We start from the raw sequence: 17,113 nt of genomic DNA, 5'->3' as shown, positions 1-17,113 counted from the left end.
GGGCAATTGTAGAGTGCGCTATTTCTTTGGGCCTTAAATCGGGAACAGAATTCGTTAGAAATTTTGTTTATTCAGGCTGGCGTCCCGCGGTTCATGACTCTTATACAGGGAAGTAACTGGGTCACCAGTACCCGTTCTCTGCATATATTATCTCGCGGTATAGAAGATCGGTCTGTTAAATATCTAATGTATCCATTGCTTAAATGATGTCGTATCGGAAGGAAGCTGCATTTTGGGGCAAAATGGACGGATTAGTTTCATAGCCGTTCATCAAATCGACATTCGACAGACTCCGTGCATCGCGTGCTGTTCCCTGGCCGGCTATATTCCTCTGGCCGGCTTAAACTCCTCTATTTTTTTCCATTTCTACAATTTAACAGCGATCCGGAGTCTGGTAGAGACTACCAGTTTCTACCTTTAGACCGACCCAAGCTGGTAGAAAGAACACTGCCCTGTAATAACCGGTCAACTTGGTGACGTACAGATCCACCCAACAATGAACAATAGCATGGAAAATCACGCTGCTGCTGCCCGTGTTTAATGAAGAGTGTAAGAATGACCTACAAGACGAAGATTATTTTTGTCTGTATTACTCACACAAGAGTCTCCGTAAAGTAATTATGGTTTGGTGTGTGGTCTATAATATTTAAGCCCTTTTACGAGGAAGAGTAAGTTCCTTGATACCCCTTTTCCTTTCATGTCCAGGTAGATGTTTTTTTTTAAACTATGCGGTATAAACCAAGGAGATTATAAACTTGAACTATATCTGTAAGTTTTAATTTTCCTTCTCACTTGGTCATACCATAGAGGTTATGAATATCGAAAACAATACCTCTATTTTTAAACGGGCTGGGGTAAAAATGGGGGTACAAATCCTTTCGTCTTGGTGACTACAAATCACCCGAATGGAGGCCTGGCGAACCTCCGTCTCGTATCAGCCATACGGTGATTTACATTATTCACCCGGACTCCAGGAAGAATAGTGACGTATCAGTCACTAATGGAGATCCGAATGAAACTAACCAAACCAAGTATGGCCTTAGTTCGGCCCAATCTGGTAGAAACGACGCTGTAATAACCGGGCAACTTGCGATATACAGATCCACCCAACACTGAACAATAGCTTGGAAAATTCCGTTGCTGCGTGTCTTCAATAGGTTTAATTAAGTGTGTAAGGACGGCCTACAAGGCGAAGATTATGTTTGTCTGCGTTGCTCAGAATTGGACGCAGGACTCCGTGATGTTTTTGCGTTGTTGTTTTTTACTTAAGGTTCACCTCAAAACAAGGCCCGTTCTCGAATTAACGTTAAGCGTTAAAACCACCGGTTATAAACTTGAAGAGTTGACTACAAGAGGGTTCATTGACCGGGTGGGGCTACAGTAGCCAGAAGGGTAGGGCAAAACGTCACATTCAGCCATATTTAGATCCTAATGATCTCATCCAATCAGATAAAAATATCTGTAGGTGATCTCTGAACTCCAAGACAAGCATAAAAGAGCAACCACTGCGGCGCACTGATCAGAGGAAAAGTTGCAAAGTGACGACAAGCTTTGCCACCGACAGGTACTGAGACACATTCGGACTGACAACCCTGTACCAGGGTCCTACCGCGGGACGACAAGTAGTTGGTTGATCGGGGTCATCGAAAACACGTCATCATCAGAAGTTCAAAGGTATGCTAAACGTATAGAATGCCTCTCTGATTTGTGTTTGTGTGTATGTGTGTGTGTGTGTGTGTGTGTGTGTGTGTGTGTGTGTGTGTGTATGTGTGTGTGTGTGTGTGTGTGTGTGTGTATGAGTGTGCCTGTGTGTGTGTGTGTGTGTATGTGTGTGTGCGTGTGTGTGTATGTATGTGTGTCTGTGTGTGCCTGTGTGTGTGCGTGTCTGTGTATGTGTGTCTGTGTATGTATGTGTGTGTGTCTGTGTGTGTGTGTGCCTCTCTGTGTGTGTCTACGTGTGTGTCTGTGTGTGTGTGCCTACGTGTGTATTTTGTGTTTGTGTGAGAATTGTATCCCCCTCCGACCTGTATGTACTGTATATGGTGACTGAAAGTCGTGTCCCTTTTTACGTATTTTCCACCACTTGGAATGGCCATGCATTGTAATACCTTTATTATATATTCGCCAGGTTACATGTATTTGAAATTTTGAAAACCAGTGTGTTTGAGTGATCTCTTACTACGGCGCTACTACCGTGTACTACGGCACTCCTGTGTATGCATGGTTTAGATATACACTCCGGGAGTTCATGACAGCGGATAGTGCTGCTTTGTAGATCTCTTTAGACATGTACACTTTTCAGTGAGACCTGGTGGAATTCGAATGTTAGATCTACCTTAGCGTCCAAGTTAAATGTGTCATAAATCTATGATTGTATCTAATTCAAAACGTTTCTTTAATTCCACGTCTTAGGTTCTGACTGGTGGAAAAGCCATGGCGAACCAGGATTGTGCGAGCATTGCTGCCGTCCTGTTCTTTGTGTTGGCCTTCTTGGCGTTCCTAGGGCTGGTTATCTTCGGACCGCTCTTCGGTAGACACGGCGTTGCCGAATTCGGCAAGTGGAATTTTTTCCACCTGTTCTTCTGGCCATCCCTCCTGTTAGTGGTCGGTGTTGTTGGCACTGTCCTCTCCTGTCGCGCTATGTACGGACCAGGCGAGTCCTGTTTGGATGACTGGAACTGTCGTGATTCAAGCCAGAATAACAGTAGATCAGGCGGAGGACGGAGTCATCCATCCCATAACGGGGGTTTCTTTGACTTCGGGTTTTCCCATGACACCGGCGGTTCCTACGACAGTGGCGGAGGGGGCGGCGGAGGTGGATGCGACAGCGGCGGCGGAGGGGGTGACTGCGGCGGCGGAGGGGGTGATTGCGGTGGCGGAGGGGGTGGTTGCGACTAGTGCCCCCCCCCCCCCCCCCTTCTGACCCCACATTAAATTTAGATCGCAAATAAGGCCTAGGTCCCAATTCCCAACCCGGGTTCCGGCCGGATAGCATTCGGAAACGAAAAATATGATAAGAAAGGCAACAAAACACACAGAACGTAGAAAAAATAGTGAGGAGCATGATTTGCGTATATTACCTGGTAACCAATTTTATTTCTCGTTTCCGCAAACATCCCGACCGGGCCCCGGTTTGGAAATGTGACCTAAGCCTAAAGCAACTCTGTGACTCTGTACTCTACATTTGTGTGTGTAACGTGCGTAGCAATTCAAACATTATGACGGTGAACGGTTGTAAGTTAACTTCCCAAACCTTCTGCTTGATGTATTTTGTATTTCTAACCTAGTGGAATCAGCAGTATTATTGTTACTAATAGCTGCGATATTTTCATAAACATATAAATATACCTTTGCTTATAATTTTCATACACATAAAAGTCAACATGTGTTTGATGTCATATCACCGACGAATCTATGTATAGAGTGTACTAGTAACTTTCTTGATATACAATAATACAACACATAACAAATGTCTGTCACATATAAAATGAAACTAATTATAACATATAGATGATAGGACTAATTGAACAAGTACTCTCTAGCGTATTGCAATATTCTATGTGGTAGATAATAATTTGGTATCCTATTTGGAATTCTTTTGATTAGCGGGAAACGTGTAAGCGAATAACTAAGTACGTTCTATCGCATTGCAATGTTCTATGCGGTTATAATTTGGTATCGCTTTTGGAATTCATTTAACTAGCTAGTGAGACACGTATACGTATAAGCGAATATGAGAGTCTGGCATGGTACTACTAGCATGCCGTTTATAGAAAACGACTTAAGTTGTGATTCATACCATCAATAAATGTCGCTGTCAACTGTAGTATGATATATAAAGTGGGAAAAAATTCACAGAAATTCTATCGTACATATTTTTCCTGAATGTGACTGACGTGTGTGTGTTTGTTTCTCTCTGTGTGTGTTTGTTTCTGTGTGTGTGTTTGTTTCTGTGTGTGTGTGTGCGTGCGTGCGTGCGTGTGTGTGTGTGTGTGGCGTGAGTGAGTGTGTGTGCGTGTGTGCGTGCGTGTGTGTGTGTGTTTGTGTGTGTACGTCTGTATGTGTGTTTGTGTGCGTGTGTGTGTGTGAGTTTGTGCGTGCGTGCGTGCGTGTGTTTCTCTGTGTGTGTGTGTGTGATTGTGCATGCATGCGTGCGTGTGTGCATGCGTGTGCGTGTGTGTGTGTGTGTGTGTGTGTGTGTGTGTTTACGTTACATATACAGGATATATTTACGCCCCCCTCCCATCAAACAGAACTGGGGGGGGGGGTCGACATGAGGGCTAAACGTCATGGGAAGGAAAAAAAGGCCCCAAAATACGGACAGAGAAACAGACAAATAAACAGACATGTCGAAAACAACACTTCCATTTTTTCACGGGGGTTAAACTACAGGACCATATGGCTCTGAGTGTGTGTACGTATACAGGACAGCTGACAGGTTCAGCTTGTCTCATACAGAGCATACAGAGTTTCACTCACTTTCCACAAAGACGAAATGGGTAGGTTCTGATGAGTGCCAAGCAGACCCCCCCCCCCCCCCTCTGTACTTTGATTGGCCGTACCACTAACGCACACGGGGTTCTTTATCTTTACTCGACAAGTTTGAAGTATTCTTCTGATGTTCTCATCTTAGAGCTTTAGGCAGATCCGTGTATGCATTTTCTTTGTTCACTGACTTAATATTCATATGCAACCCAACCAATTACATAATTTGGCGATGTGGGCGGTGTTTTTTCCAGGAATTGGTCCTTACTTTCGAGATGTAAGACTTAACCTTTCTTTTGAATCTGGGGCTACGCTGCAGTCAGCAAGCGTCTGGCCCGACGTACGACGCGTTTTCTGCTGTCCGGAAAACTGACAAGTGGCACCATGTCGGTAGGCCAGCAGCAGTCCCGGACCGGCGACACATCTAGTGGTATGTAACGGTTGTATTTTTCATTAAGATATTCTTCTCCTTTCTCTTTCTAATGCCATCGGGCAAGGATATGATGCAATAAAATTGTCACAGTCTTTCGTTAAACAATGTATTAAACGATAGATCGATCGATATTTTGCAAACTATAACCGTTACGTTACTCAGATTTGAAGTGAAGTGACTGATGAGAGGGCAATGTGAGGACTGGTCAAAGTTGATGCTAGTAATACGCCCAAGTATTTTCATGCCTTGTATTCTGATTCTTTGTTGTTGCTGTTGTTGATGTTGACCATGTTGACTACTAGTATCAGCTGACATGTTGGAAAATACATGTTTGTAGGTTGGTACAAAAAGCTCGACAAATGAGTGTATGAATTTTTTCAATTTTCCTCCAGATACCAGACCTAAGCAGCCTCGGACGCGTGCAAACGCCGCTGCGAATGTGCCTTTCAACCTCATGGGCTCGAGCTCCAGCACAGGTTAAACGTTTTCCTTTGCAGTTAAGACGTTCCCGTTTTTGTTTTGCTTTGTGGCTCTCTCTTTGGCTTTAAAGTCTGAAACCTGTTTTCTATATCGGCGTTGTCTGAAATCTCGACACGCCGTCAACAAGGTCTACAGCATACATGTGACTGAACGTTTTGAAAGACATTGGGCCTTTCTTTCTTGATATCACCTGCTGTAAAATACTGTTTGCTCTTTCGTAAGATATGTTCGTAAGATGTTTCACAAACGTCAAGCTCAACCAAGTGTATAGTTTATTTGTCAACATCATTTACTACCTTTAGTTAAATGTACCTATGTTGAATCTTTTTATTTCTATTTGAATCTATTTTCATTTATTCATTTGCGTCAGCTGTACGGCCCATGTCCGATTAGTGCAAAACTGCCATATAAACACCACAGAATTTATTTGTGTAACTATTCTTGTTTTTTGTTTTAATTATTTGAACACTTGAAAACGATATCATCTGTTTAGATTTATTGAAACTGCAGACAATGTGATACGTGACAAACCCAGGCAGCTTAGCTGATATTTTGTCGACTACGAAAGCTATTGAAGTCAGTTTCTAGGAAAATATGACTTTGTAATTTTTTCTCCAGACACCACACCCACCCAGAGTCAGACTGATTTCAGATCAATGGCAGACGCCGCTGCACGTATACCCAACGTTCTGTATCTCTCTGGAACAGGTAAAGCCGTTTTGTTCTTTCTTTGTTCTTTTGTTTCTGACTTTATGCATTAAAGACTTGAGATTTGTACTACTTTGTAGGGATAAAGACGAGTATCAAAGTTTTAGTATAATCCTTAGAAGCTTTCTTCGAACACATACGTATATATACGTATACACGTACGAATCAAATTTTCAGCGACCACAGTCGCCTTCTTCGGGATCAATACTGATCAGTCTTGATTCTGAAGAAAGCGACAGTGGTTGTTTAAAATTTGATCCGTGTATACCCTTGTATTGGAAGAAAGTTCAGCATTGTACTATGATTACTACCAACATAGATGGGCTTCCATGAGCTTCCAGGCTCCAGAGTTATCAGACAAAAAAAAACAATGTGTTCAAAAATTCGTAGAGTACTGTCTACTCCTCATTATATAGCTTGAAACAACGCCCCCTGTTAGACGTGCGAAGGTTAGGAGTGATACAGATACAGGCTAAAAAAATTCAGGGTATACATCATGACCATAAAAACACTTCACATGATGGAATATGTTATGCTCAGTGTTACTAGTGATATACATCCGATTGAATCATTGGGTGATGTATAGAATATATGGGCGAATGGCAATGTATTATCAGGAATGTGCTCTTAGAATGACAAATTTATTCATGAACTAACATTTACATTTAGCCATATTACTAATTATTAGCTGGCGAGTAGGCGTGGTTCATATGCGAGTCTGTGGGGAGTCATGTGTCCGGCAAGCAGTACTAGTATATAAATTTAGAATGATTTTCGAAATACGTTTTCGAAGTGGTTTTGCTCATACAATAACTGAGCTTACTTGTCATGCGATGTCATTGGTCAGAAGGTCAGGTGATCTCTCACTTCACCATATAAGGATGACCGTGGACTCGTGGAGTGATCTATGTGCAGACAATTGGTTCTCCGGCTGCCGCTGGGCCTAAAGCGAACCCACCCAGCCCGCCCTGAGGCATTTTCCTCGGGGAAGCACGCGACCGCTCAGGAGCGGTCGCATTAGAAACCATGAAACTTTAGGCTCCAGACAGCAATCTCCGCATCACCTATACCGGAGGACCAATGATTACGCATGACAATTAGGAAACAGTGTTTTATGCAAAATCATGGCCTACTTTATCACAAGCAAAACCAAGTAACTGTACATGTTTTAACAGATATAGACAAGGCGTATCTTGGAGGACGATACATCCGAGGTCGTGACCTTTGGAGCTTCTTCCGCTCCCATCGCAGCTGCATCGCCGCCTCTATCGCCGTGCTGCTAAGCCTTGTTGCTGTAGGACTAGCCCCTCTGACGTTCATCAATAAAGAGGTAATAAAACATTGTTACGCCCCTTAACTGTTCTAAACTGAATTTTTCAGATGTCATCTGGGGAAACTATCAAGACTTAAGTTGCTGCCTCCAAATATATTTTTTGACATTCTCTATGCTTTCGTTTTCAGGACATTCTCACCACTGTTGACGCCTTAAAGCGAGACCTAGGCAACATATCTCAGTTGACCGTCACTATTGACGCATTGAAACGTGACAAAAAAGACATGGCGATCGCTGTTGACACCTTGAAGCGCGACCTGGATGGTATATCCCAACTTACCATCGCTTTTGACGCCTTGAAACGTGACTTGGACAACGAGCGAAACCGAACTGCCATCTTGGAGCAACATCTTCAAGAGATGGGTAAGACTTCAGCTAAGTTGAATTTCACTTTCAATGTTTCAGTTGTCGTTCAGTCGTTGACTCTTTTTCATGGCCTATTGGCCCCAAACTTGAAGGTTCGCGTATCACGCGTACGTAAGTAACAAAGATTCATGTGCCCCAACCCTAACCAATCATAGTTTGGGCACCTGACTCACCCAAGCCAATCAAACTTGTTCCTCCGTCACACCATTGCCCACACTTTCCCGCCAAAATCCTGCTCCTGCGTATACAGGTGCCGTCTCTAATAGACCAGCTAGTTCCCTAACAGCCATTGACTGACTGCCATACTATTACTACCTAAATGTGACCGTGAAGATTAATCCTTTGCATGATTTTGCTATTTTCACGTTTTATGAGATTTATAAATCCACCTTTCAGAGCTGCGCGGGTTTGCCGGACCTCCAGGAAGGAATGGGTCCATGGGACCGGCTGGCCCTGTCGGACCTCCTGGAGAAAAGGGAGCCACGGGACCAACTGGCCCTGTTGGTCCTTCCGGTGGGAGGGGGGCCATTGGGCCAACTGGCCCTATTGGTCCTCCCGGAGAAAAGGGAGCCATAGGGCCGGCTGGCCCTGTCGGACTTACCGGTGAGAAGGGACCAAGGGGGCCAACTGGCCCTGTTGGTCCTTCTGGAGAAAAGGGAGCCATGGGGCCAACTGGTCCTGTGGAGCCTCCCGGACCTCCAGGAGAAAAGGCATCCATGGGGCCAACCGGTGCTATGATGCCTCTCGGAGAAAAGGGAATCATGGGGCCAACTGGCCCTATGGGGCCTCCCGGAGAAAAGGGAGCTATGGGGCCTCCAGGAGAAAAGGGAGCTACGGGGCCAACTGGCCCTATGGGGCCTCCCCGATCCCCCGAGGAAAAGAGAGCCATTGGACCTGTTGGACCACCCGGTAAGAAGGGGGACGTGGGGCCTCCTGGACCGGCCGGAGAGACCGGACCAGTGGGAGCCAGGGGATCTCCAGGGTTGATGGGGCCTATTGGACCGCCTGGTCACAACGGAGTCTCGGTGTGTTCCCCCGGACTATCTGGACATCCTCATACATACTGTGCAGGTAACCTCTCGACTTCACCTAATTAGCTATAGTATCAATTATGTGTGCGGAAACTGCAACATGTGCTACATTGAACAAAACGAAGAAGTTTGTCCATGTACATCTTATTTTCGACATTTGATATTTTCGTTCTTATCGTTTCATCTTTGTCACTCAAAGACATCTACATGTACATTACACGGGACTGTTATGGAATGAAAATCTCAGATTCAAAATTCTGGAGTTGTCGCTATCTGAACAGATACAAGTAATGATCAGTGGTAGAGTGTCTAGTGGCTGGTACTTTTAGATATATGTCTTTTATCCTTGCATTTTTTCTTCAGCATATTGTCCTGAGGGTTACACATTCTACATGCGACATGGAATCTGCTACAAGGTTTTCAACTCATCAAAGAAATTCAACGCAGCGGCCTCGACTTGTTATCAAGACGGCGGCACCCTTGCCATGCCCCGAAACCCCGACACCAACGCCTTTCTGACCGCCTTATACACACCAGTGCGCGTCAAAAGTGCCTTCTGGTTCGGCCTACACGATCGGCGCGAAGAAGGAAGCTTTGAGTGGATGGATGGTTCTGCACTTGGAGAATACACCTCGTGGCGTCAGGGACATCCGAAAGGCGGTGATTGTGCTGTCTACACCGGAATCCGGGGAGGCGAGTGGGCCACCTGGTCATGCAGCCATAACATCCCATTTATCTGCCAGGTCGATCCAGGTACGACACGTATACGCACATCTACCATTAATAAGCAAGATCACAGTCTCAAATGCGCAAGCCCAACGTGCTGCATTGAGATCTAGGGTGAAAGTTTGGCCCTTACACCTTGGACCACAATGCGAGGGGGCTTACCGACGTAATTTCAACTGACAAAAATAGAAATGCTTAAGTGTCCAACAATGCAATAAGCAGTGCATGCGTGTATGCATCATATGTTGAATATTTGTTCTAAACACTACTGTTGGGGTTTCGCCGAATAAACACTAAATCTCCCTTTCAGAACTGTGTGGGGTTGCCGGAACTTCCGGAAAGCAGGGAGCCAGGGGGCCAGCTGGTCCTGGGATAGCCGGGTCAGATGACATTGGGCCGCCTGGTGGAAACGTCTCAGTGTGCACCCCCGGACTATCTGGACATCCTAAATCATTCTGTGCAGGTAATCTGGCAAATTTGATAAGCTTATATTGATTATTTAACCGTCTGTGTGGCTGATGAATGGGTCTTCAAACCCGACAAAGAAATATGGTAATGATGAATTGTCAGTGCACAGAGTCAGAAGGCGTTGTCAATCGCCCTAACTTCAAGGAGAGAGTGCTTAGTGTGCTACCATCATCTGCGAAGATTGAAGAATGCCTACTGGTGCTGAACTTCCTAGTTCAACCCTTAATAGTACTTTCATGGAATATAAATCTGAGAAAGAAATATGGTAATAATGAATTATCAGTACTGAACTTTCCTAGAGGTATTTTCTTTGAAACAATGTGTCCTCTATCCTTGCATCTTTTCTCCAGTGTATTGTCCCGATGGTTACACGTTCTACATCCGGCGGGGACTCTGCTACAAGGTCTTCAAACCAGCAAAGAGCTTCACCTCAGCGGCCTCGACTTGTTATCAGGACGGCGGCACCCTTGCCATGCCCCGAGACCCCGACACCAACGCCTTCCTGACCGCATTGCAAAAATCAGTGCACAACAAAGCGTCCTTTTGGTTCGGCCTGCACGATCAGCGAGTGGAAGGGTTCTTTGAGTGGGTTGATGGTTCTCCACTTGGGCAATACACCTCCTGGCGTAAGGGAGAACCGGGCAAGGGTGACTGCGCCGTCTACTCCGCATTTGAGGTCTGGAGAGGGCAGTGGAGCGCCTGGCCATGTGGCCGCAAAAATCTCTTCATATGCCAGGTCAATCCAGGTACGTCATGCAAACATAATCTCCAAGCAGATCCTACGGTAGCATAAGATAGCTTCAAAAGCTGCCAGAGGAGTGAAGCCGGCCTAGGAGTGTGTTTGACTACCGGTTGCTGATGACATCCTTTGGCTAGCTATACTCCTTAGCCAGCTTTGATACGATCTAATGCCACTGGTAAATCTGCCGGGAGATGAATGCAAACCTGCCATTTATAAACTAGATCACAGTACAGTGGGCTGAGTTGTTGAACGAGTTCAAAGTTTAAGGGCTCGATCTGGCAAATCCATGTAGATGAAGAATGACAAGGGGCCTGAAAGTTTGACATTTATACCACAGTGCAGCACAGATTTATGTTTATTGGTGTAACTTAAACTGATGGATATGAAAATGCTTTAGTTTTGATTTGATTTGGAAAGCACAATGAAGTCTAATCACTGTTACAGTACTGTACACTGTGTGAATCGGGTATAATTTCACTTTCATCCCATATTTTCAGGACGTCCGTAGGCGAGGAGTCGAATGATCCTTACTATTGTCAACCGGTTCTCCAACGATCCTTGGCAATTAAAACAAACAAGAGAAGCTCAGTGAATACCAAATCAACTAGTTTCACATATGATTCTTTAATTGATTATGCAAATAAATTCCTAATTTTGATAACGATGAACTTATCCATTGAACGGAAGTTCTATCCTAAACATTATTATAGCAATTTTTTTATTATTGATTATAAGAATTATCCATAAAGTTGCCCGATAAATGTGTTTTCCTCTTCAAGTGATACTATCATACTACGAGTGAAGCGTTTTTGTGTTATATATATATGTAGCTGAAAATACTATAACCAAGAAGAATAACATTCTTTTTTTCCTACTGCCTAGCCTATTGAAGGAGAGATTATTGGCAGAGTTTTAGCTGGTCTTTAGCTTCAAATAGGACGGAGAATTGTTATACCACGAAACTGTAGAGAAAACAATGGCCGCCATGGCAATTTTTGATAAGCAGTCTTGTTACTTTTGTGACAGTGTCATTTGGCCACCGCATTTATGTATTTTGTGCATTTTATCAAAATTGTACCCGGGAGAAGAGCATGTAATATGTGAAATGGACATGGCATGGCATGGTTACATATGTTTTATGAAGAAAACAGAATCATCGATGACTTATGAATTTACAACAAAAGTAATGGTGATATGATGTCTTCGATTTCTTGTTGATGTCCTTGGCAAGACTTGGAAATTGAATACCGCAAGATGTCGCTGCTGACACTTTCAATCACAGGATGACGGCTCCCCTGTAATGCTTGGGTCACAATTAGAAAACTCCTTTTTTATTTGTTCCGTGTCTATAATGCGTATACAATTGCTTATTGTAAAACGGTGATGTGAATTTATATGTTTAAGCAGCAATGGTATAATCGTTATAATGTTGTGTTAGCTTTAATTGCATCATTTTAACAATATATACGTAGTATATAGCAATAGCAATTAAAAGTACTAGTTTTCATGATTCTAAAAGTAATTTCAAAATGATTATTCAAGTCATAATGTATTATGTGGTGTGAATATTGTAATTTATACTTGATGTATTCTATCACATATTAGTCTTTTGTAACGTTATGCAGTGTATGTACATGTGGCCATCTACATTTCTATTGAGTCCTAGACAGTCGATACTCAACAAAAAGGTCATCGCCAATACTTCTCAACCGTGGTTTGTAATAAAAACAAAGAGGAAGCCCCTTTATATAATTTACTGTCCCTTCTTCTTAAGGCGGTAGTCTACTATGTACTTTCTCCAGGTGTAGTACGTTGCGGGAACACTGAGCAGTAGCCCCAGACACGGCCAGAACAGGCTGTGGAACGCTCCCCACTTCCCATAGCGGATGGTACGCACTACCTCGCCACTGCTGGTTACTGGATTGTAGAAGCACGGATACTGTCGACCAACGGTTCCCCATTCTTTCCGGTAGTTGTCAACCCTCTTGTCAATGGCTGTAGCGTTGTAGCGGCAGGGAACCGGGTAGAAAGAACACTGTGGGCATGGAGGAAGATAAAAGTTAAACCCCTGTCAAGCATAGCCGTCCATGGCCTATACCGACTTTCTCCAGACTATGGTTGGGAGTAAGTCATGAGCAAGGTCATATGTGGTTGGGAGTTAGTTGGCATTTTGGCAAGGTTGCATACTGGCCTAAAATCAAAGTCATTTATTCTGCTAGGATTCTAAGCTACTCCCAACCCAGCGCCGATTTTAGCTGGGGAGTGATTGGGAAAAAGTTGTGCAAAGGTTCTGAATGTGTGACAGTGGATAAACTAATTTTGGCTGTTAGCCTGTAATAGTTGTAAGCTACGCATGGACAAAATGTGTTATGAAATAAACAATATACTACTTGTGGAATGTCGGCTTGAGTGTTCTTTATGAATTCGCACACTAACTCGTTATCTTACTTACTACCCTACATACAGTCAGCCTGCTTGAGTACTTTAAAAATTTGCTCCCATACCTTTGGTTCATACTTGATAATGTTGATATACTCCAGTATCTGGCTTTGACTCTTGTTCCGGCCATTTTCAGGTGTGTACTCGATAGTGACGTTCAAACACGGGTAGTAGCTTTTCGATGCATCGAAAAATGGAAACCCAAAACAGTAATCATCACCGGAGTCCTCAGTTTCAACCACCGTGCAGGTGGTTTCGCGGAAGGTGTCTTCTTTTAGTCCGACTGGTGCGAAAATGGCGCCCATGAGCACCAGCGCCAAGATGGCGGCTTCAAGGATTCCCAGACAGACCCCGAACTTCACTGCGTGGTCACACATGGTTTCACAGACCTGTTGCTTTGGGCAGATCTTTCCTCGCTTCTAACCCTCTGTACTTACGTCTGGCCGCGGTTGCTGATGCTTACCTTCAGTCCCTGAACGAAGCCAATGTGGTAAAGACTTCTGGTAGTGCGTCCGATGGAATGCTATGATTCTTTGGGGCCTCGACTCTACTATGACCTCGAGAACGCTGTGAGCTGTAAGCAGGGAACGGAACCGGTCCAACCAGTATTAGGAACGTTGTCCCATGGCTGGTCACACATGATTTCACATGCACCTGTTGCTTTCGGGAGCGTAGGACTTTCCCCACGTCGAGTGCCTTTGCACTTCTTACTTCCTGCCGTGCGTACTTCTTAAGATTTTATAAAGTTGACTTTAGTCTGCTATGTATATAAAGTGCCAAGACACCTGGCCACGAGAAGCTTCTTTTCACGCCTGACAAAAGGAATGTACACTGTAGAAGGAAGGCAAAACAACGGATTGGGTGTCAAGGTCATTCACCTCAGTATAGTTCGGGTATAAAGTAGTTCGAACCACGTCGCGTCGTAGATCTAGGGATTCTTCTGTGCTAGGCTAGAATTACGCTGAACAGTAGAGGAGTACGTCAGCGTAAGCTTTGAGACTGTTTATCTTACAAGTACATTTGCGGTCGGATATGCTCACTGCCTTCCTAGTGTGTTGGCTTTAGTTCATTTGACTTGCCCGGACGAAATAGACGCCTATTGTACTTAAATAGACCGGTACAATGTCCGACTGAGTAAAGTATGCGCCTTGCATTCGGTAGAATTCACGCTGCTATCTCTGTATTGCACTCAGTATTTTGGGAAAGCGTCTGGCAGTTGAACACACACACACCACTATCTGTAAACTAGCTTCTTTCTGTTACAGTAATGCGTATTGCAAAAACGTTGTGTGGCTACTAAAACAGAGATGGGAGCTGCCCTATTTTGCGGGAAGGACTTTAACTAGTTAAAGGAAGGGCGAAGTGAGCTTATGGCCCGCAAACACAACACACCTGAGTTCCAAAGTATAAGATTAGACTACTTAGATACAACGCATTTGCACCGGCACTTCAGGATGTTAAAACTGTCACATTTTCCTGATTAAATTTCCCACCCTCGTCTAGGGGCAGGCAAAATGACACACGAAGTAAACATACATACAAGTTCTGCTGCAGTGCCACAAGGGGCTATAGTTAAGGGTTAATGACCCGCCCCGAGGTGTATATGGTGTCATAACGCCTGGTCCTTTGCTACAACCACCGAATAAAACCACCGAGTGAGCGAAGCGAACGAGGTGGTTTTATGAGGTGGTTATAGCAAAGGACCAGGCGTTATGACACCATATATACAGAGGAACAGGCGGGTCATTAACCCTATTATCATATAGCCTACCCACACTGACCCATTTAAGAGTAGAGTAGAGTAGAGTAGAGTAGAGTTTCCGGTTGGGTAGGAGCGACAAATTCCTTTATAAAACATACATCTTTTATTCAGTACATAAATTTGAACAGTGAATTTGAACAACATAAAATTTGTTCGTGAAATGTATTTCTGTTCCAAGGCTTGAAATAAGAACAAAGTCGATTCATTATATTACAAACTGTTGCACGCTCCGTATTTCTCCACTCGCCCATTCTCCAGTTTGTCGAGTTCATTCGTATCAGGCGCTAAATCTCTGCCGGCTTTCCTGAGGCATTCCGGGATCCCTGTGCTTCACAGCTCTTGAGAATCTCGTTCACTACGAACGTCTTCCACGAAGAAAGGTAGCGTTTTGGTCCTCCAGCGCCATGACCGCTACTCAATGGCGGGCCGTGGTGTTATTGTCGTCTGAACTTGAATGGGCGGGGGTGCAAATAATTTTATTTTCCATTTGCAGTTTAAATTGGACATGACTTGAAATAGATCTTATATATTGTCTTAAATATTATAGGTAATTCAATGTTGTTTTAAGACGGCAAATGTCTTCTTTGAACAAAGAAACACGCACTACCGATGTTAATAGAGGGAGTCATCCCCCCTGCCATGCCTGTACTTATTCCCCTATCTTGGCAGATGGACGATTCCTGGATATCTCATTCTGATTGGCCAGCGTCCTGTTTGTCTGTCCTTCTGATTGGTTCAAACTTTCAAAAGTCATTATTGCACACGTGCAATAATCAAAAATTTAATGCACGGCTGTTACGGCGTCATAACCGGCATGAAATGGGGCCTTCTGATTGGCCCACGTCCCCTGGCTATATGATAATGCCCATTAACGAACTTGAAATTGGTCTCACCGATTGTAATCCACATACCAAATATCGTGGAAATCCATCATATGCTTCTTACGTTCTGTACAGATTCGTCCAAAACCACTCCACCATAGAACAGCCGAAAACATTACCTTCTTGGTCAAGGTAATACATGTACATCCTAAAATTCAAATTCAGTCTAAGAAACACTGAATCAACTTTCCTCAATTTCCTTAAAACTTCCCACTGACGTAAGAACACTTTTGGGATCATTCACAGAAAACATGCACGCAGAAAACATGGCAAAAATGTTCCTATCTCCTTTTATTCGACTGTTCTGGCTGATGGTTGACAGTTGTAGGTGAATATGAACAGGGTCGCTCTATGTTGTTCTTTGGCCTGGAGTCTGCCTCAAGTCAGACGGGCCCTGAATACTTGCAAAGTGACAGAGTGTTATCTGTTATGACTTATGGACTTTGAGATTATGTCAAATATGATACCACTTTGCAAGAGTTTCTTGACGAATGTCTTCATTTCTCTTGAGACTTCTGCTTGTCAAAATGATCAAATATTAAAAATGGTTCAAACCCAGTGCCATGGATAGATTCGGCCTGTACAGTGTTCTATTCAGCCTACAGTATCACATCTAAATACTTCCATACAAATAGTGAACGGAAACATCTACATCTGACAAAGGTACGCTACAGCTATGTTTTACAGTATCATCTATAACAATATGGCACTGGTTAGCTAAATGTTTACATAAGTTATCAATGAAACTAACAACAGATATCACTTGGGTACAGAGGAAAACATCTTCTTCATACATGTACTGAAAGTCCTTTTCAAAATTTTGGACAAATAAAATGTAGTTTTTACATAGTTTTGTTTTTGTCTCCCAGGGATAGTACTGTAAATGCAGAAATGTTCGCGGTCGATTAATGTTCGCGTTTTTCGCGGTGGCCACTTTACCGCGAATTTTAAACCACTGCGAACATTTTTTCATGGTAGTAAGAGACTACAGTGCATGGTGCTACCGCGAAATTAAAACCACAGCGAAAAGTCCCTTTTCCCGCTACCGCGAAATTAAATCCCCGCGAACTTAAATGTATTTACAGTATGTGAAAAGTAGCAATGAGAAGTTTCACACTAGCTTTTGATCATATATTGTAGGGAAGAGTCATCTATATCTTTTTAGTACTTGGAATGTAAGGGCATTGAGGACAGGATCGAGCATTGCGGTACACATACAGAGGGTCAAGCTATGAAACATACCTATTACAGAAACAGCA

At 43.7% G+C, this 17,113-nt stretch overlaps 1 protein-coding gene across 1 annotated transcript; it reads right to left on the bottom strand.

Moving 5' to 3' along the window:
* Positions 1-11,277: 11,277 nt before the first annotated feature.
* Positions 11,278-14,013, bottom strand: LOC118432687 (calcium-activated potassium channel subunit beta-3-like). Its single transcript, XM_035844296.1, has 2 exons — positions 13,277-14,013; positions 11,278-12,807 (listed from the first exon to the last, which is right to left on the bottom strand). Exons 1-2 carry the CDS (start codon positions 13,586-13,588, stop codon positions 12,526-12,528), a joined length of 594 nt encoding a protein of 197 aa, XP_035700189.1. The 5' UTR covers positions 13,589-14,013; the 3' UTR covers positions 11,278-12,525.
* Positions 14,014-17,113: the final 3,100 nt, after the last annotated feature.

The sequence above is a fragment of the Branchiostoma floridae genome, chromosome 16 (genome assembly GCF_000003815.2).
Source record: "Branchiostoma floridae strain S238N-H82 chromosome 16, Bfl_VNyyK, whole genome shotgun sequence".
NCBI classification, from domain to species: Eukaryota; Metazoa; Chordata; class Leptocardii; order Amphioxiformes; family Branchiostomatidae; genus Branchiostoma; species Branchiostoma floridae.
This window is presented reverse-complemented; position numbering and strand designations above follow the sequence as displayed.

Bases quoted from the DNA above. Each gene is read 5' to 3' on its own strand.
- LOC118432687 (XM_035844296.1), bottom strand. From the start codon at position 13,588: ATGTGTGACCACGCAGTGAAGTTCGGGGTCTGTCTGGGAATCCTTGAA. The intron at 12,808-13,276 runs GTATGGGAGCAA...CCATGCCCACAG, and splicing joins TTATCAAGTATGAACCAAAG to TGTTCTTTCTACCCGGTTCC.